Consider the following 21,154-nt stretch of genomic DNA (forward strand, 5'->3'; position numbering starts at 1 on the left):
CTTGCAGTCTAGCATGGCCTTGACGGGTGCCAGTTTGTTCTTGTACACAAGAAGTCACGAGGCTCAGGAAACCTCTCAGCAGCCAGTTGCTCTGGATTTCCAGAGTCTCCATGAGCGGGGAGTACTAAAGGAGAAGATTCTGATCTTTTGAGACACAAGTACGGGGGGGACCCAGTTCTGGTTTCCCATTTTACCTTCCAACATTACCAGGGAGATTCTGGATGGGTCAGGTGGCCACCACTCAAAAAGGAACGTTCTAACTAGGCAAAGTTTCCCACAAACTTGCCCCATCATGACAGCCTTTGCCTCAGGGACCCCCTCTCTCACTCAGGCAGCCACAGACCATGTCACAAGGTCACTTCCCTCAATGCACAAGATCAAGCCAGGGTAACTTTATGTAGAAGGAACCTGTGGAGGGTGTGAAAAGAAATTTTCCTGATAGAACTCCAACAAAGAGGAGCAAAGACTGAGGGCAGCAGCTGAAGAGCTGTGACAGCCATCCCATAGGCTGCTCCCGGCAGTAACAGAGCATGGCAGGGACACAAAGGCAGGCCCCTTCTGAGCACACACAGCCTCCTTGCACAGGTAGCTTGTAGAGAAACCCCCACAACTACTGAGGACACTGCCACCCAACCTTCCTGCTGTCTCTCCTTCACTCAGGGTCAGACTGGCATCACAATCTGACAGCCCCATTTGCTCCCACATGGGCATCTTCCTTCATAAAATCCTTGCACATTTAATGCTGTCTTGACATCTGTTTCTCAAAGTACCCAATTACTCAGAAAGTGGCTTTGGGCTCTTGGACATCACCAGCTCATGACAGGGAGTGCAATGGAATGCACCTTGCAAAGACGTGCTGAGGTCAAGAGAGGATAGGAGAAGGTGGTTTGGGGGAAATTCCTGTAGGGTGAGTGAGAGGCAAAAGGCATTCCTAACAGATAGTTGTGTGCTTTGGTGCTGCAGGGACCCAAGGAGTTCAGTAGGGCCAGAGTGAAGATGTATGCAGGAAAGTGGCACAAGATGAGGCTGGAGAATAGCAGGGTATCTCAGATGCAGGGCCAAATATCTAGGGCTTTTTCTTGCAGGCAGCAAGGAGTTTTTGAAAGTTTTGAGCAACTGGATCATAGGACAACATTTGCGTTTTTAGAAAGATTAAATGGGTCGGGGCGCCTGGGTGACTCAGTCGGTTGGGCGTCCGACTTCGGCTCAGGTCATGATCTCGTGGTCCGTGAGTTCGAGCCCCGTGTCAGGCTCTGTGCTGACAGCTCAGACCCTGGAGCCTGCTTCGGATTCTGTGTGTGTCTCTCTCTGACCCTCCCCCGTTCATGCTCTGTCTCTCTCTGTCTCAAAAATAAATGTTAAAAAAAAATTAAAGAAATATTAAATGGGTCAAGAATGAAAGCCAGGTGGACAATAAGGAGGTTACTAGGCCTGGCGATAGGTCATTTGTCTTTCACACAGATTTAATGGGGAAAGAGTCTGAATATAATCATCTCTATTAATGCCACTGGATTTCACAACCAACTAACCCTTTTATTTTACTTTCTATCATGAAACAACTTCTCAAATTAATCCTTTCTCCCCAGACCTATTCCTCTGGGAGACACAGCCAGACCTTGAGGCCTCCCTTATCCTACCCACTTTCTTTTCTCTCTAACCCCCAAGAAAATTCCCATATTGGCACCAGTTTCCAGGACTCCCCAGGTCCTTTCACACATCAGCAGCAGCATCCCTGACCTGGGAGAGCAAATGGCCCCACACCATCAACTTCTCTCATGACAGGAGGGGCAGTAGCCTCTAATCCCACCTGCCTGAGTCCCCCAAGGCCTCTCCAAGTAAGAGGGACTCTCTGGGCGTCAGTGGTTACTCCAGAGTCCAAGAAATGGGCCTTTGAGCTAAAACCAAAGAATGTGTGAACCAGGAAGTAAGCAGTGAGGGGCCAATGGGTGGAGGGATAGGGGAATAGCTTTCTATTCTCCACAAGCAGCAGGGCCCAGGCTGGAGTTAACATCAGGCTTTTCCTCTTGGTTGGCAACTTGGGGTATTTCTTCAACGTCCAAGACACTCAGTAAATATATTCCAGAGGCAGAGAGAAATAGTTGGGGATCAGTTTATTCACTCGCATGGGCTCTGGCAGTTTTCAAATGGCTGTTGATCTCCAGAGGAATATACTGTGGTTTTCCTATGCCTGAGAGCTAATAGTTATCGATAACTGACTCCGTATAACGGAAGCTGATTGAACAGACCAGTGTCTTAAGTCAGCAGTTCTCCAGGTGACCCCACTTGTAACCTGCAGCAAGAGCATCACCCTAGGAACTCGTTACAAAAACTAAATTTTGGTCTGCCCCCAGACCTAGTGAACCAGAAACTCAACACTCTGCTTTAACAAGTCACTGTTACATGCTTTGAAAATGTGGTTTTGATGCCTGGCCAAGTTGGAGAACCACTAAGTGAAAGATCTTTCTGTATGGTGAATCTGGAACCCCTGCCCCAAGGCCACCAAGAAGGAGGGGAATGTGAGGGGCTCCTTGCTCTACAGAGTTCTTCAGTCCCCCTTCCCCCATATTCCTGCCCTTTTCACTCCTCCCCTGAACTTCAATTTCTTCCTGGAATCCTTGGGCTTCCTGGTTCCCAAACTGGAATTTCCTCACTGACCTGACTTTAGATCTTCCTTCCCCACAGCCACCCAGCCCCTGAAACCCTTAACTTCTCAGAAATTTTGGAGTCCCGAGTTCCCAGTCCCCAACCCCCTTGGCCCTGCCTTCAGCCCTCGCAACCTGTCCCCTGCCCACCCATCTTCTTCCAGGCCTGCAGGACCCTGCACCCCTCCCCAATCTGGCAGGCAGCTCAGGCCTCCTCACCATCAGGCCCCACCAGCAGCAGCGGCTGAGCATTTTTGCCCTTGTCGTGCCAGCACACGTCAAAGAAGGGGTACACAGGCCCGGGCAGGCGCTCGTGGAAAGCAAAGAGCTGCTCGAGGGCATCAGCGTTGCTGGCATCATAAAAGGAGAGGATGCCATCGCCAAAGCTCAGGTAGATCCCAATGCGCAACGGCCGCCTCTCCGGGGTGCGCAGCGCGCGCGGTTCCTTGGCTTCAACATGCGCCTCCAGGATCTTGCCTTCGCGTAGCCCCAGCAGCCAGAGGCCCTGCGAGGGCACAGCGTGCAGCCGGCCTCGGCGGCTGGCCTGGGCCAAGATCACGCCTAGTGCCCAGCGTGGCTTATCGCCCACTTCCACCTCCCAGTAGTGCTCGCCATCAGACAGCAGCTGGTGTGCCACCACCGCCACGGCCTTGTCGAACTGGCACGGGTCCTCTCCGGCCGGGGGCGCCTTCTGGTCCAAGCACTCCACGCGGCGGCCGGAGGGAGACACCACCAAGCTCGGGTGGGCCGTGCTCGGGTCAAAGGTCAGTTCCTTCGTAGCTGCCAGGGGAAGAGTGGTCAGACCCTTACATGTTTTCCTCCTGTGAGCTTCTCCCAACCAATTTAGGGGCCTGTCTGCTCTAATCCCCCCAATATCTTTGGTTAGTGAGCCCCTTCCTCTCTGCTTCTGGCCTGGGCCAAAGACTGTACCTCTCTGAGCTTCAGTCTGCTCAGCTGAAAAACAAAGCCATAACTGACTTCCTCCACAGTAGGAAGGCATTTAAGTCAGTATGTGGATGCAAGGCATTTAAGTCAGTATCTGAGGCCCAGGTCACAAAGCAGGAGAGAGTCAGGAAGCCTGGTCCTAGGTCAGTCCCCACCTCACCCAGCTGTGTGACTTCAGTCAGTCTTGAGCCAGTCTCTGGGCCTTAGTCTTGCCTTGGATAAAACAGAACCCGCCTGCATTCCCACTTCCCCTCAAGGCAGTTAGGGCTGAGCCAGCCATGTATATGAGTCCTGGAGTTCTACAATCTATGGCACCTCACAGCAATCTGGCTCTCACGGAAAGGAAGCAGAGAGCCCTTGGGCCTCCCCAGCCACAGGCCACCAGAGTCAGTGTCTGGCCCTGGCCAGTCCCCCAGGGTGCCAGCAATGCAGATCCTCAGCCTCCAACTAGCAGGGATTATCATCTCCACTGTCCAGAAGGGGCAGGAACTGACCAGGGATCACCAAGCCTCAACCCCCAGCCCTAGCCTCCCCTCCTTGCCAGCAGCAGCAGCTTTTTAGTAGGCAGAGTCCTCCCCATGTCAGTCACCCACCCGTAAACCCCATGCCCTCAAAGTTCCTTCTCTGAGCACATGTTACGAAGGTTCAGGGGAAACCCCAGAAGTAACGGGGCAATGGGTACCTTCTTTGATGACTTCCCCAAGTCGGGACTGAGGCTTCTCTGTGTGTAGCTGGAGCCTCCCCTCAACCACACAGTTACAAACAGAAACCCGGAGATAGCACCTCCCAGTACCTGGCATCAGAGCCCGGAACATCTTCCTCCACACCTGGAATTTGAAGTCATCTGAGATGACAGGAAGCTGGATGTCCAGCCGGGCAGGCGGTGGTGATTCCGCCAGGATCTTCTGTAGCCTGGAGCGGGGAGGGAAAGGTAGGGGGAGGTGTCTGTGGGGGGACTTCCTGGAGGAGGCATGGGGTGGGGGTGAGGGGGACAAGAGATGTTATCCCAAAGAGAGGAGGACAGGGGCCATGGTGTGGAGTCCCAGGATCTCTCCTGCATCATACCCTGCCCTAACACTCTGTCAGAGTTTCAGTTTGGAAAGACAAAAGTGTTCTGGAGAGAGGTGGTGGCAACATACTTAATGCCGCTGAAATTAAAATGTACACTAAAAAGAAAAAATAGTTAAAATGGAAAATTTTATATCATGCATATTATACCGTAATTTTTTTTTAAGAAGAACCTTTTGTTGGGATAAGGTCCACACTCCTCAGCCCTTCAGTCTGCTCCCATCTACCACACCGACTTTGTCTTCTCTCCCTCTTACCAGTCTTGGCACCTGCTGTTCCCTCTGCCTGTAGCACCTCTTCCCCCAGCTCTTCACCTCTCCTTGTCATTCCTCCAGTGGCCCACCAAATGTGCACTCTACTGGGAAGCCTTCCCCGGCCACCCCTTTCCTGCCACACAGCACTAAGCTGTGTCCCTGCCCACATCTGTCCCCAGCGCCAGTCTGGGGGGTGCCTGAGGAGAAGGACCAGGTCAGGTTCCTTTCTGTGCTCAATGCAAATGCAGGGAGATCAAGGTGGATAGAATGGCGGTGTGTGAGCTTCCTGTGGTTAGAGGGTTGGCCGGCCAGTGTCCCTGAAGACTAGGGCAATTTGGGAAAAGGGGAAGAGCCAAGTTGGTCTCACCTGCTGGTCACCAGGCAGTATTTCTAGAAAGAGAGAAAAAGAGAACGGAGGTGAAGCAGGCAGGGGAGACACTGGAGACTTATGAGAATGGGTGGACCAGCAGGAATGCTGAGTGTGGTGTCAGGAAGACTCAGAAAAGCCCAAAGAAACCCAGAATTCGAAGCCAACCCTAGCCCTTTACCTCTGTGTGAATTAAAAAAATGTACCCCGCCTTCTTCAAGAAACCAATTCCCGGGCGCCTGAGTGGCTCAGTTGGTTAGGCGACCAACTTCGGCTCAGGTCATGATCTCGCAGTCTGTGAGTTCAAGCCCCGCGTCAGGCTCTGTGCTGACAGCTCAGAGCCTGGAGCCTGCTTCAGATTCTGTGTCTCCCTCTCTTTCTGTGCCTCCTCTCTCTCTCTCTCTGTCTCTCTCTCTCTCTCTGTCTCTCTCAAAAATAAATAAACATTAAAAAATTTAAAAAAGAAAAAACCGATTCCACCTGGTAGAAGATTATCCAAATAAATACACAAACCTCCAATGTCTATGACAGGAATGGTGCCCACTAAGATTCAGTGTCTGTGCAGCGTCTAGCCTAAACAACCATAACAGCAGTCCTGGGGCCCACCCCTCCTTGATGCATGACCCTGACTCTGTCCCTGTCCCTCTTTGGGTCCTGAACTCTGGTTGAGAGGCAGAAAGAGAAGGTCATCCAGTGCTCACCATGAGGAACTCAGTCTGTGGCTTGTCCGCCACCTCCTCCAGCACCTTCTCCATCTGCCGTAACTGCTCCAGGTAGGAGTTCAGGCTCCCCAGCTCCCGCCGCAAGGCAACCCCTGCCTCACCCCGCACACGCTCTGCCTCACGGTCCAAGGAGCCCTCCAGTGCAGCCAGGAACACCCGCATCTTGCCCAGCTGCTCCCCGACAGCTCCCCGGAACTGACGCACCGTCTCCTGTGGGAGCAGACAGGCAAAATCCCTTGGCTGGGACCCCCAACCTGGATGCCCAGTCCCCAGGGTCTGCCATGCTGAGCCCCTCACCTCCACCTCCAACAGCTGATGTTCCAGCACAGCCACACTCTTCTCCTTGCGCATACATGCCTCCTGCAACTGCATCTTCTGCTGTGGCAGCTGCGTCTGGGGGGGATGAGGCATAAAGAAGTGATGCTGCTGTCGCCCCCCCCCCCAACCAAACCCTCACCTCCCACCCTAAACCTGCCATCTCTGGCTCAGCCTCAATGCCAGCTCTTCCTCCATCCAGGCTGACATCTTACCATTCCCCAAACTCATGTGCAGATCTTGCCAATGTCTAGAATGCTTACCCTCCCATTGTGTATTTAAGGAAGTTCCCCTGGCCTTGCCTTCCCTGATCCCACCCCCTCAGCAGTCAACACCCCTAGCACAGGTCTTTGTGAGAGTGCAAACACAAATGTGGGGTCCTCCACCAAACAGGGGTACAGTGGTGGCACACAGCAGGCTTCACAGGGTGAGTGTAGGTTGTATGAAGAAGAAATACGGCCTCCCCCTCTCCCTGGGCTTTACCCTATCCTTAAAAGCAGAACATTAGCAAAACACCCCAATCGGCCTTCCTGCACACCTGAGGGCTGTGGCAATTTAATAAAAATGTCTGCTGCGTTGGGGCACCTGGCTGTCTCAGTCAGTAGATCATGAGACTCTTGGATCTCCAGGGTCGTGAGGTCCAGCCCTACCTTGGGGGGTAAATGTTACAAAAAAAAAAAAAAAAAAGTCTGCCGTGTTAGCCAATTAAACACATCTGTAGGTCTGTCAGTTGGTCAGTGCTGAAACGCAAGTGTAGGGAAAACTCCTAATAGCTCCAGCCAAAGTCACTCTTCTCCACAAGGAGAATCTGACGGCTCCAGTCCTGCTTCCATGGCTTCCAGCCTCAGTTTCCTCTTTTGCAGAATGTGAGCAGTCACCCTCACCTCACCTGTGGTTATGACAAATTGGCGGCCTTCTCCCCACTCCCCCTAAGGGAAACTGAGAGACTTTCTAGGCTCTATCTGCGTGTGAGTCCACGGCTGGCGGTAGCCCCAGGATTGGACCATGGAGACCATGGTCACCTGGCCAGGCACCAGGTCCGTCTCCTTCCTGGGACGCCCTCCTGGGCAATGGCCCCGCCTGCACAGGACAGAGAAGGCCTGGTGGCTCTCAGCATGGAGCCGTCAGAGGTTCAGAGGTGGCAGGGCTAAGCCATGAGGCAGAAGTGTGACCAGAACCCCTGACTCCCAATGTGCTCAAGAAATTCAAACTGAAGCGAGGGGAGGAGCCGCTCCCGGAAGGCTTTCAGAACATCCCGCCCGGGTCGCTGGGCTGCTGGGCCTCGACGTGCTGTGATCTCACCTACAAGCTGGACACCCTCTGCCGCGAGGACTATGAGCTCAAGGCAGTCCTGCTGCGCGACATCGGTATGCAAGAAGAGACAGCAAGGTTTCAGGGGATGGCGTGAGTCCCGGCAGATCCCATTCAACCACTCTTGAGTCCTGAGGACACATGGTCTGTGGACCCAGTCCCTCTTCATCGCCAGAGACCCAGGCATTCAGCCACGCCCCAGCCTTCCTGTCTCCCTCCTCCTTCAGACTTCTTCCTGGCGTCCCTTCTTCAGAATTCCTGCCAGCCCCTCCACGCGGCCAGGGCATACCCTGACAGGAATGTATCCTGCCCCACCTGCCCCTTCGAGGCTCCTGGGTCACCTGGTGCTCTGTTCCATTTCGCAGACTCTATTCTCTCTTTGCAGATCTCTCTCTCTCTCTCTCTCTCCCTCTCTCTCTATTCTCTCTTTGCAGATCTCTCTCTCCCTCTCTCTCTCTCTCTCTCTCTCTCTCGACCAGATTGGGAGTTCTGGGGTTAACAGCAAAGGTGAGCCTGGATTAGGAAGGCTCCTGGGAAGAGGAAGTTCCTGCACTGATCTAGGGGACCACCAGTCAGCACTGAACAGAACTGGGCAAGGCAGGAGCTGGAGGAATGGTGAGGCTGGTTCCCTGGAGGAGTCTGGAAGCCTCGAATATCAGCCTGAGGAGGTGGTCTACTCTTTTTAGAAGTCTGGGGGCCTGGGGTGCATGAGTGGCTCAGTCAGTTAAGCGTTAGACTTCTGCTCAGGTCATGATCTCAGGTTTATGGGTTGAGCCCTGCACGAGGCACTCTACTGTCAGCACAGAGCCCGCCAGCTTCGGATACTGTGCCCACCCCCACCCCCCTTCTCTCTCTCTCTCTCTGTCTGAAAAATAAACATAGAAGGAGGAGGAGGAGGAGGAGGAAGAGGGGGAGGAGGAGGAGGAGGAAGAAGAAGAAGAAGAAGAGGAGGAGGAGGAAGAGGAAGTCGTCGTCGTCTGGGGACCAGGCAGAATCGCTGCAGTGCAATGCTGATGTTTGTGGGCAAGAAGAAGAAGAAGAAGAAGAGGAGGAGGAGGAGGAGGAGGAAGAGGAAGTCGTCGTCGTCGTCTGGGGACCAAGCGGAATCGCTGCAGTGCAATGCTGATGTTTGTGGGCAAAGATAATCCGCAGAATCCCACCCAACTCCTCATTCAGGAGAAGACAATGGCAGCTTCACTGCGGGGGAGCAAGGACCGCTGCCTGCCTCCAGAACCCGCCTCTTCCAGCTCCCCACAGCTGTCCTTTATTCTTCCACAGCCCAACAAATGCTTCATGACACCTTGAGGGGCCTGTGTAGACACATACTCTCCCTCAGCTACATGCCCTCAGATGTGGCACACGTCTGACATGGACGAACCAGCGTGAACCTGCGTCTCTGTTTGCTAATGTCTGGGTGTCTTTTCTGGGCACCCGTGGCAATTGCACACCTTGGGGTGCCCACAATTGTGTGTGGGCTCTGGAAGCGTTCTAGACTTCCAGCTCCACCTAGAAAAACAACCTGGTTTGGGGTCTCGGTGCCAAAGGGGGCCTGCGCACAGACCTGCGTTGCCCTCCCCGCCAGATATTGTGATCCTTAGGCCCGCACAAGTTTTGCAGCTCCGAGGAGAACGTGGGCGAAGCAGCCTAGCCGCCTCAGCCGGAGGGGCCCAGGCGCCTGACCTGGCCCCAAGCCCCGCCCATCTAGTCATTTCCTCCCGGGCCTCCACCCAACTCGGCTTGGAGGCGGTGGCCCCCGCGTCTCTGGGCGCGCTCCAGTAGCTAAGCCCGGAAAATCTACGTTTGGGCCGCAGCCCCTGAGCGCCTCCTCCAGGCTCCTGGCTCGGCCCCGGCAGGCTCCGCCTTCAGCTCCTCAGCCCGCGTTCCCGAGCGGCCTCGCCCCGCCCGCGTCCCCCGAAACTCCAGGCGCCCTGGGCCCTGAAGCTCAGAATCCAGGTCAATGCAGTGACCTCCAGATCGGCCAAACTCCGCTCCAGCCAACAACCTCGTCCCACCCCGGTCCCCGCCACCGCCCCCCACTGCCGCCTGAGGCCTCCCGAGCCCCGCACCTTGAGGCGCGCATGGGCTTCGGCGGCGGGGAGCAGGCGGTGGCCGCGGTGCGAACCGAGCGAGGCGCACACGCCGCACACGAGCGCGCGGTCCTGCTCGCAGTAGATGCTGAGCGGGTCTAGGTGCTCCTCGCAGTGGCCCTGCGGCACCTGCGCCAGCCCCTCCACCAGGCGCGCCAGCTGCAGGTTGGTGCTGAGCGCCTGTGGCCGCGTGAGTGCCTGGCAGCACGGGCAGGGCACAGTGCCGTCCGCCGCCGGCTCCCCCGCCACGCGGCTCAGGCAGGCTCGGCAGAAGCTGTGGCCACACTCGGCCGTCACAGGCGCGTCAAACAGCTGCAGGCACAGCGGGCAGGACAGCTCCTGGTGCAGGAGACCAGGCGCGGCCGACATGACGGACCTGAGGAGAGGAGGGGTCAGTCAGGGAGGCTCCGCGGAGCCGCGAGATAGGCCCGGCCCCAGACCCAGACAGGGGGGATCCCCAGCCTATAAAGACCCCACATCTCATACACAAAAGGACTCTAGTTCTGGGCAAGGGGGAAGAGGGACTCAGTTTCAATCCCCAAAGCAGCCTCAGCTGCATTTCTCAGCTTCAGCCCCCAAAATTGCTTCTAAGAGGGACCTTGTCTCAATCCCAGGTCCTAAACCCGAGTTCCGGTTGCAGTCTTACCCACTGTCCTTCCCTGTCTTAACCCCAGGCCTCAGCCCCAGCCCCAAATTCCCCAGAGCCCCCCAGGCCCTACCATTCTTTCACTCACCTCTCCAGGATCCCCAGCCCTCCCCTCCCCCACATCTCCAGGCCTCCCGAGGACCCATAGGACTCACTGGTCTGGATGGAGATCTTGGGCAAAAAGAGACTCCCAGGAGGCCCCGTCAAGGTCAGGCCTAACCTTACAGGGAGCCAAAGCTGTGTCTGAAGACAAGCAAGGGGCAAGCCGCAAACTCAGAGCAAGGACGGGAACTCACAGGGGCAGCTAACAGTGGACACCACCGGGAAGGCACACAGTGAATAATGGACAGACCCTCCCAGACTGAGCCCTGGCCCCAGGACTATATTTAGCTGCCCTGCCCACCCCTTCCCATCACTTCTGGAAACCGTTCTAAAAGTGAGGACTGAGTGGTCAGGGGACAAGCATCACATGTCAAGGCCACCTGTCCTGGCCCATCCCACTGTCCCTTCCCTGGCTCAGCCTGGAGCCAGAAATCACAACCAGCAGGGAGGCAGGGCCTGTCATACCACAGAAAAAAAAAAAACAAAAAAAAAAAACAGGAACATGTTTGGGAGGAGTCTCTCCTTTCTCCTCCACCCCCACCTCCACACTCTCTAGCCTCCCCCTTCCCTGCCTGTGGTCCCTCCCCAGTTTGTCACCCACTTACTCCCCAAGTTTATGGCTCTCCAAGATCACACTGCAGGAGGACAGGACTTCAGCCCACCCTGAAAGCTTTTCTTCCTCCAGACTTGAGGAGAAAGGCTTTTCCCTGCTGGTCTTTCCAGTGCCCAGCAGAATCCCTGGGGCAAAGCTGGCTTCCCTAAGTGCTTGGGAAATGAATGTTAGAGGGACAGTTGAATAAATTAATGAACTGAATCCAGGGCCTGCAACCGAGAAGTTGATTCTGCCCTGAGAGCTTCAGGCCTTTACATGCTTAGCCTTCGATTCTCAGTTTACGTATCATTCAGAATGAAAACCAAAGTCCTCACTGTGCCCTTCAAGGCCCTATGTTACTCTTCTCTCACCCCTCCCCACCTGCTCACTCCAGCCTTGGCCTTTGGGCTTGCTGTCCCCTCTGCCTGGAACACTCTTTCAAACCCCTGTACAGCTGGTTTCCTTCCTGTTCTGCCTCAGATCATTACCTGGTGTCACCTTTTCAGTGAGGCTTTTCCTAACTCCTTGATTTTAAATCTCACATTTCCCTTGCCTGTTCTATTTTCCCCCATAAAATGTATTACCATCTGACAAGCAACATTTTACTTATTGGCTCTTGAAAGTCTGATTCCTCCTACTGGAATATAAATTTTTTACACTGCTTGTCTCCAACCTAGAATAAAGTGTGTACACACTGCACGTACACAATAAATACTCAATGAATGAATAAACACACAAACTCACTGGGTCCTTTTCTTTTGGCCTCGCAGTCACTTTCTCTCAGCTTTTCCCTGTATTTGTTCATTTCTCCCTCAATGGCATTCTGTCTTAATCTGAGTTTCTGCTTATGTTTCAGTCTTACTCTCCCCTTTGGACTCTCTTTTTGCCTCTTGGGTTTTTAATGTTCATTTTTATTAATTTTATCCCAAATGTGCACATGAGGTGTTCTTTAATAAGAGACAGAGTTATTAAATATTTCCCAGTAAACAGTAAATGTCCTGTGCCATAGGATGATGGGATGAGAGCCAGGTCAATTTTCCCATGAGGGTAGCCAGACACCTTATATGTGAGCAACAAGAAAGAATTCCTTTCAAGGAATAGAAATCAACTGTTCCCCTCCCCTCCTTGAAGATATTTTTATTGCAACTCTTTGCCAAGTAAATAAATCTCCCCAGAAGCCAGGTAGATCCCTGCCCATCTCAGCTCATCTTTTGTTTGATTGTTTTTATTTACTTATTTTTAATTTCAAGAATATATTTTATTTAACCTAATGTATCCAAGATACTATCATTTGACATGTAACCAATTTGAAAATTATTAATGTGGGGCATCCTACTGACATAGACCATGCAACTCTTGATTTCAGGGTAGTGAGTTTAAGCCCTATATTGGGCATAGAGCTAACTTTAAAAAAAAATTTATTGGAGTGCCTGGATGGCTCAATCAGTTAAGCGTCCGACCCTTGATTTCAGCTCAGGTCATGATCTCATGGTTCATGAGTTCAAGCCCCACGTCTCTGTGCTAACAGCTTGGAGCCTGCTTGGAATTCTCTCTCTGCCCCTCCCCTACACTCTCTCTCTCTCTCTCTCTCTCTCTCTCTCTCTCTCTCTCTCTTTCTCAAAAATAAATAAATTTTTTAAAAATATATTAATGAAGAGTACCTGGGTGGCTCAGTAGGTTAAGCATCCGACTTCAGCTCAGGTCATGATCTCACAGCTCATGGGTTCGAGCCCCATGTCGGGCTCTGTGCTGACAGCTCAGAGCCTGGAGACTGCTTCAGATTCTGTGCCCCCCTCTCTCTCTGCACCTTCCCCACTCATACTCTCTCAAAAAATAAATAAACATTGGGGCGCCTGGGTGGCGCAGTCGGTTAAGCGGCCGACTTCAGCCAGGTCACGATCTCGTGGTCCATGAGTTCGAGCCCCACGTCAGGCTCTGGGCTGATGGCTCAGAGCCTGGAGCCTGTTTCCGATTCTGTGTCTCTCTCTCTCTCTGCCCCTCCCCCATTCATGCTCTGTCTCTCTCTGTCCCAAAAATAAATAAACGTTGAAAAAAAATTTTTTTTAATAAATAAAATAAATAAATAAATAAACATTAAAAAAATTAATTATTAACAAAATATTTTACATTCTCTTTTTCATACTAAGTCTTTGAAATCAAGTGTGTATATTACATGTAGGGCAAATCTCATTTCAGAATAGCCTCATTTCAGGTGCTCAAGAGCCACATGTTTATAGTGGCTATCAAATGGGATAGCACAGCTCTATAATCTCAATGATCTTATAATAGATGAATATTAAAGATTGTCTTATTAAGCCTTGTTGATTAACTATAGATTTGTGCTTATGTGCTTGATCAAAATCCTAGGAAAATGCAGAATTTAGGGAGAAAAAAGAACTCTGTTATTTAAGCAGAGCATTCTTGTATTTGTCACCCTACAAAAGTTTTATTTATGAACTGAAACTCCCATTCCTTTTAATAATTTCTTAAATCCCAAAGCAGTGTCCAGATAAACAATGAATTGCAGTCTCAAAAGCATAAGTAAACCTTAAATATGACAAGTCTTTGAACTTGTCTCCAAGCTCTGAGGCTCATTTTTTCTTGAATACTTGAAGTGCTTGCATGTTACATGCTGGCCCACTTAGGAAGATACCCCAGGCTTCCTGGCACCTCAGAGGCTTAACCTAGGAACATTATACAGGCTATAATCATTTAGGCCCTCAGAAAGAGATAAATTTTATTATCTTTTGGATCATAGCAATTGACTACACAGATGACTACAGATTTTACCCTCAAGGTATTGAAAAGTCTTAAAAAGCTACCAGGGCTTTTTATGAGAATGCTGAGAAACCCAGGGAAGTTTGATTTCCCCAAACAGGAGGTGTGTGTCGGGGCGGGGGGGCTTTTTATGAGAATGCTGAGAAACCCAGGGAAGTTTGATTTCCCCAAACAGGAGGTGTGTGTCGGGGCGGGGGGCGGGGAACAAGAGCATATCTGGAGCTGGTCTCTAAAACCACAAACCACTTTACTTCCACTCAAAAGTCAAGAGGCCCCTGCATGGCTCAGTCGGTTAGGTATTCAACTCCGGCTCAGGTCATGATCACTCAGCTCGTGAGTTCAAGCCCTGCATCTGGCTCTGTGTTGACAGCTCAGAGCCTGGAGCCTGCTTCAGATTCTGGGTCTCCCTCTCTCTCTCTGCCCCTCCCCCATTCACACTCTGTCTCTTTCTCAAAAATAAAAATAAAAAGTCAACATACTGAATATAGATCTCACCTGGAGTTTTCATCACTGCCAGGCTGAGGCTAAAGGTTTTGGTCAATAGGAGTTGGTGCCCAAGACAAGGAGGACAGTCAACTCAATCCCTCTTCATAAATGGGCCAGATTTGACAACGTAGACATTGATTGTCTACAGCAGTTTGGAGGATAAGAAGGGGGCAGGAACAAACAATATCTAGAGGAGGAAGAAGTAAGGACTTGTATGGCTAACCCTAAGAAGCTCTGTGAGGTCCCTGGGGCCCAGAGCTCAGAGGGGACAGATTTCAGCTTGCCCTAAGGGGAGCTTCCCAATGGCTGAAGTCATAAATGCCATCAGAGGTAAGACCTCCTTGTATTGGATAAATGCAGAAAGAAGGTAGAAATCCCCCAATCAGGGCCAGGGCAGAAGCAGGTCCTGAATGCTGATATCACAGACTCATGCTGGGCGTCCCCAGGAAGATCGCCTGCCTCTCTGGGCTCCAACACCTTCAGCCACAATATAAGGATACATAGGATAATAATACCATCCCTGTAGGGTTGTTATGAGGATTAAACCAGATATTATATTAAAACGCCAGGGACAGTATGCTGGCACCCAGGGGCTTAGGAGGCAGTGACTGCCACCACCAGACTCAAATCTTGACTCTGCTCTTTCCTCATGTGACTTTGGGCAAGTCATTTAACCTGATTTTCTCATTTATAAAATGGGAATCATGTAAAGATTTTTATTAAGACTCTTGGATTGTTATGAAGATTCAACAAGCTAATTCATATAAAGCGCTCAGAATGATGTCAGGCCCATAGGAAATGTTCAGTAAACATTGGCTATTGATATTACAATTATTATTACTAAGTATTCCAATGAATCTTCCCTACAACCCTGTAAGGCCAATAACATCATCCCTACTCCAGAGACTGGGGGAAGTGAGGCTCAGAAACCTTAACAATGACAAAATCACGCCATTTGCAACTATATGGATGGAACTGGAGGCTATTGTGCTAAGCGAAATTAGTCAGAGAAAGACAAATATCATGACTTCACTCATGTGAGGACTTTAAGATACAAAACAGATGAATATAAGGGAAGGGAAGCAAAAATAATATAAAAACAGGGAGGGGACAAAACATAAGAGACTCTTAAATATGGAGAACAAACAAAGGGTTACTGGGGAGGTTGTGGGAAAGGGGGTGGGCTAAATGGGTAAGGGGCAGTAAGGAATCCACTCCTGAAATCATTGTTGCACTATATGCTAACTAACTTGGATGTAAATTTTAAAAAATAAATTAAAAAGAAAAAATGACAAAATCACCTACCATGTGCCAGGCCTGTTCCAAGTACTTCACCATTCTTAATCCATTTATAACCTCATAACTTCATTTATAACCTTGTAACACCCCAGCATTGTTCCTATTTTACAAGGAGGCAATGAGGCACAAGATTAATAATGTTCTAGTAGTCTATGGTCCTTCTGGCTGCAGAAGAAGCAATCTGGTTCCAGCAATCAAAGGTCACTTTTGTTGGTGGGGGGGGGGGGGGAGCACACCCAGAAGGCACCTTACCAGTACCAATAGCTCTGGCTCTAGTCCAGGGGGCAAGGGTGGGCCTGAGGTAAGACCTGGAGGTTCTTTCCTGCCAGAGATCAAAGCTCAGAGCTCTCTTTGAGCACTTCCCCCAGAAAAGGAGGTATTGAGGGAGAAGAGATTATCATGGCTTCCCAGAGAAATCCACACCTATTCCTCACCTCCCCAGATGGAAATCACCCTGACAAGTAGGCTCTGCCTTTATCTCCGTGGGGGACCCTGGCCAAGTCATTGCCCTTCTCAGGGTCCTGATTCCCTATGGGCTGATGAGGTGATTGCATTAATGTTACAGATCGCAGACCTCAGAGACGGGCTGTGACCTCCCTAAGTCACACAGCTAAGAGAGGATCTGGGAATTGAATCTGAGTGGGTCTGACACCACTCATTTCCTGCTTTTCCCACTATTCCACAATCTTCTGAATGTACTAGTTCTAGAGCTTTCTGCAAAAAGGAGGAAGTTAATATCATTATTATAACATCTGCCCTCCATATTTGTGGACAGTCCAAAGGAGGAATAAATTTCCATATACATAATCTCTCCAAGCCATTTATCAATTTTTGAGGGGAGTGAGACTTTTAGGACTTTTAGGTGGTTGGAATTTGGGCCTATGGGTCAGATGGTTCAATCTGTGTTTCCTTGTTTACTACCACTGTCAGCTTCCAGAGTAATTTTATTATTTCTTAATTCTTAAATTTTAATTAATTTCTTAACTAAAATTTCTAAATTAAAAAATTAATTTCTTAAATTTTATTATTTCTTGGAAAAAGTGACTACTCTGAAAAATTCAGTTTTCTCCTCTGCAAAGCAGGTAAATACACACAGCTCACAGGGCTGTTTGGAGGTTTAAATGAGATCATGTATGTTAAGTGCTTAGCACAGTGCCTAGAACATAGTAAATTCCAAAGAATGGAAGTTGTGATTACAATTATTACTGCCTCCCACCAGCACTTACCATGTGGTTGTGCATCTAGTAGATGCTTAATACATCTTAGAGTAAAATAGATTCTCAAAAAACTTTGTTCCTTTCTGAGTTCACATCCACCTGCCAAAAAGTGTCCTTATTCTCACTGAGCTCCAGCCTGAAACCACTGGAAGGAGCGAGACTTCCAGTTCTAGGAGAGGAATAGCTGTTTTTCCAGCCACTCCTCTCCTTCCCTATGACATCACACCAACAGGCTAACACTTGCTCTGAGGAGACGTTGGGTGAAAATCACAGCCTGGATTTCTGTGTCCCAGGCAGAATGTGTGTGTAAGCAAAAACATGACTGGGGTTGGACACCAGGAACAAGCTGGGCTCAAAAGGGTCCTGGGTAGTCACATGTAGGAACAAGGGAAGGACAAAATGTCACACCACCATGACACACATCCTCAATCTGATCACCTCCAAAAAAAGCCACTTGTGAGAAGCCCACCCTCTACTCCTAGTCACAACTCATACTCCCCCAGAAGCAATTTCCTGCAGCCCCACAGTTTCCATTGAAATATGTTACATGGAGGGGGCACGTGAGTGGCTCAGTCAGTTAAGGTCTGACTTCAGCTCAGGTCATGATCTCAAGGTTCATGAGTCCGAGCCCTGCATGGGGCTCTCTCTGCTGTCAGTGCAGAGCCTGCTTCGGATCCTCTGTGTCCCTCTCTATCTGCCCCTCCCCATCCCTGGGCTCACCTGTGCACTCTCTCTCTCTCTCTCTCAAAAATAAAATAAACACTAAAAAAAAAAAAAAAAAAAAAAAAAAGGAATATGTTACATTAAGTTTACTTAAAGCCAAGGCCATCCCATCCAAACAGGGGTTTAAGAGATACAGTCAGGGGCGCCTGGGTGGCTTGGTCGGTTAAGCATCCAACTTCGGTTCAGGTCATGATCTCACAGTCCATGAGTTCGAGCCCAGCGTCGGGCTCTGTGCTGACAGCTCAGAGCCTGGAGCCTGTTTCAGATTCTGTGTCTCCCTCTCTCTCTGCTCCTCCCCTGTTCATGCTCTGTCTCTGTCTCAAAAATAAATAAACATTAAAAAAAAAAAAGTAACTGCTTTCTTTAAAAAAAAAAAAAAAAAGAGAGAGAGAGATAAAGTCAAATGGCCATGTGGTCAAGAGGATCCCTGCTCTATGTAGGGGTTGAATCAGGCAATCGTTTTTAAAATTCCATTGTTCAAAAATCCAAAGCATTAAAGATTCTAACAAATGTGAAAAGAGCAGGTTTCTATGATTCTAGATTCCAGAATTCTTTTGTCATTCTATAAAAGCTTATAATGGTTAGAACTATGCCAAGCCCTGTGGTAGGTGCCGGGGACCACAGAGGGTCGTCAAGGAGCTCTCACTCTGGTGGGAAAACAGAGTGAACAGACACACTGTATGATAAAGGCATCATAAAGGCATCCTGCAGATACATAAAGGAATAGTTTTGTGCAGAGATGACAGAAAAATCAACAGGGAAGAGTAGACAGAGGACAAATTCAGAAGCTAGACAGACAAGCTATATGATCTCCTCAGCTATATGACTTTGGGCAAGTCCTTCAACCTCTCTGAGCCTCAGTCTTCTCACCTGTAAAATGGAGCTACTAGCCCCTGTCCCAAGGGGATTGTTGTCAGGATTAGAAATAACGTATGATCACAACCTAAAGCGGTTCTCAAAATTTTATTTCTTTGAAAAAGTGACTACTGATGAATGTTGGGACAAGCAGGAACTCATCAAGCAGACCAGATGGGAAAAGAGGCCAAGCAGAGAACAGGTGCTGCATGTGGAGAGAAGTCCAGAGGCCCAAAAGATAGAAGGTGCAGCTGAGGCGGTTAGCAAGGGCCTTGAAGGCCAAGCTGAGGAGCTTGGACTTGATTCTGAGGACACTAGGGAGTCACAGAGTTCTGAGCAAGAGGGGCAAGATCAGTGTGTAGGCTGGAAAGATGTAGCCTTTGGGCCACAGTGTACAAAATGAGTTGGAGGGGCGCCTAGGTAACTCAGTCGGTCAAGCCTCCAACTCTGACTCTTGATTTCAACTCAGGTCATGATCTCACAGTCCTGAGATCAAGCCCCAAATAGGGCTCCTCATTGAGCATGGTGCCTGTTTGGGATTCTCTCTCTCCCTCTATCTGCCCCTCCCCCACTCTCTCCCATGCACGTACTCTCAAAATAAACATTTTTTAAAAATGAGTTGGATATTCTGAAAAGATAAAGACCAGTGAAGAAGAACAATAATAAACAGCCATAAGTCAGGTGGCTCAGTCAGTTAAGCATCTGACTCTTGATTTTGACTCAGGTCATGACCTCACTACTCGTGAGATGGAGCCCCATGCTGCATTGAGGAACCTGCTTGGGATTGTCTCTCTCCCTCTCTCTCTGCCCATCCCCTGTTCACTTCCTCTCTCTCCCTCTCTCTCCCTCTCTCTCTCTCTCTCTCTCTCAAAATAAAATAAACTTTAAAAAATAAAAAATAGGGGCAACTGAGTGGTTCAGTCATTTAAGCATCTGACTTCGGTTCAGGTCATGATCTTGTGGCTTATGGGTTCTAGCTTCATGTCGGGCTCTATGCTGACCACTCAAAGCCTGGAGCCTGCTTCAGATTCTGTCTCCCTCTCCCTCTGCCCCTCCCCCATTAACACTCTATCTCCCCCCCTCTCTCTCTCTCTCAAAAATAAACATTTTAAAAATACAATACAATAAATAAAATAAACAGCCATCAGCCAAGGAACACTGGCTATTGGGCCACAAGTGCCAGCCATGGTGAGGATAATGGCACATAATACACCCAGACCATGTGACTGCAACATGCACGAGGATGGAGAGTGGACCCTGCTACTGTGCTGGAAAGTCTTGAACAGGTAACAGGTTGCAGGTAACAATGGCCTCATTTATCCCTTCATTCAGCAAGTCATCACTGAGCATCTACTAGGTACTCTTGATGCTGGGGATTCAGCAATGAACAAGACAGACAAGGTCTCTGACCTCACTGAGCTCACATTCTGATGGGAAGATGGATGTCCAATAAATGAATAAATGTACATGTCAGGGTCACATCAGTAAAAGGAAAGGTGATTGTTACAACCGAATTGAAATGGAAAAATGAAGGATTCCAACATCCACCTAAGAAGGAGAGCCAGGATTCAAACTAGGAACTGTACAGCTTCAAGTCCATGGTCTTTTAGCTCCTAGCAGCTGCCTCCCTTTGAACATTTAGATGCAAAGCACACCCTCCAGTTACCAGTATCCTCCTTTTAGCCACAAGGCCCCTTCATTCATTACTGACTTCACAAAGATTTATCGAACAACCATCATAGGCCAAGCGCTGTCTTAGATGCTGTGGATATAAGTGTCTGCACAAGCATGATCTACAGACTGGAAAAGAAGACTGATGCTAAACAAATCCACATAATTACAATTTAGTCACAATTGCTATGAGAGCAGGTGTTATGAACTAGTCTGGGAGGGATTCCAAACCTGGCCTTCCAGAGGAAGTGACATTTAACTGGAGCCCTAAAGTCTCAAGAATTTATAAGGCAAAGAGTGAAGGAAGAGACTTCCAGAGACAGGGAACAACACATGAAAGGCTTGTAGAAGCAAAGGAGTCTGGCACATCTGAAGAACTGAGAGGCCAATATGGTTGAAACTCAGAGATGGAGGGAGAGCAGGGTGTGACACAAGACAAGGCTAGTGAGGTCTGCGGGCACCAGACCAGCAGGGCCTTCCCAGACACAGTAAAGGCAACTTAAAGATTTGGGGCATAGCTTGGGCTCCGATCCCTATCCATGCCACCTTTCATTTGCTCTTCTAGATCAAGCCCCCTGGGCCCAGAGTGGCTCTCCACCTATGACTTTCCCTCATGAATTTTCTCAACTATTCATCCAAGTGTCTCATCATCACTTCCCTAGAAATTCAGCTCCTGAGACCAAATCCTGGCTGCCCCAGCATTTGGCAAGGTTTGAGAGGCCATCAGGTAGCCCATGTTATGCTGGAATACTTACTGAGTGGATGCATGTTATCCCATTTTACAGATAAGAAAACTGAGGCACATACAGAAAAAGCACACACAGCTATTCTCTACCCCTTTTTTTTACATCTCATTTCTCCCCAGCATGTGGGATTTGGTAAGCTACATGGTTCTGGATGTTAGGGTTCTATGATTCTAAAGATTCTATGACACGTAAGAGAGGATGTTAAGATTCAGGGAAACGTGGAGATTTTAGCGTTCTAGAATTCCAAGATTGTAAGACTTGGTGCTTCAAAAACCCAGGTTCCTGGTCGGTGCTAGCTACTGCAAACCTGGAGATGCAGGCGCTACCC

At 49.7% G+C, this 21,154-nt stretch overlaps 1 protein-coding gene and 1 long non-coding RNA gene across 3 annotated transcripts; both read right to left on the bottom strand.

Annotated features, from left to right (window-relative positions):
- Nucleotides 1-2,096: 2,096 nt before the first annotated feature.
- Nucleotides 2,097-10,775, bottom strand: TRIM72 (tripartite motif containing 72). 2 transcript variants are annotated; one of them, XM_043559966.1, is made up of 7 exons: nt 10,513-10,775; nt 9,691-10,087; nt 6,296-6,391; nt 5,978-6,208; nt 5,277-5,299; nt 4,381-4,499; nt 2,097-3,422 (listed from the first exon to the last, which is right to left on the bottom strand). In XM_043559966.1, the coding sequence occupies exons 2-7, from the start codon at nt 10,078-10,080 to the stop codon at nt 2,848-2,850; spliced, it is 1,434 nt and encodes a 477-aa protein (XP_043415901.1). In that variant the 5' UTR covers nt 10,081-10,087; nt 10,513-10,775; the 3' UTR covers nt 2,097-2,847. The 2 variants fall into 2 exon arrangements, with proteins under 2 accessions (XP_043415901.1, XP_043415902.1); XM_043559967.1 differs by having other exon boundaries at nt 10,654-10,772.
- On the bottom strand, nt 2,097-17,404 carry LOC122471414. Its single transcript, XR_006294185.1, has 3 exons — nt 17,392-17,404; nt 16,298-16,300; nt 2,097-2,524 (listed from the first exon to the last, which is right to left on the bottom strand). It is a non-coding gene; the product is annotated as an uncharacterized LOC122471414 (long non-coding RNA).
- Nucleotides 17,405-21,154: the final 3,750 nt, after the last annotated feature.

Source organism: Prionailurus bengalensis, chromosome E3, assembly GCF_016509475.1.
Source record: "Prionailurus bengalensis isolate Pbe53 chromosome E3, Fcat_Pben_1.1_paternal_pri, whole genome shotgun sequence".
Lineage (NCBI taxonomy): Eukaryota > Metazoa > Chordata > Mammalia > Carnivora > Felidae > Prionailurus > Prionailurus bengalensis.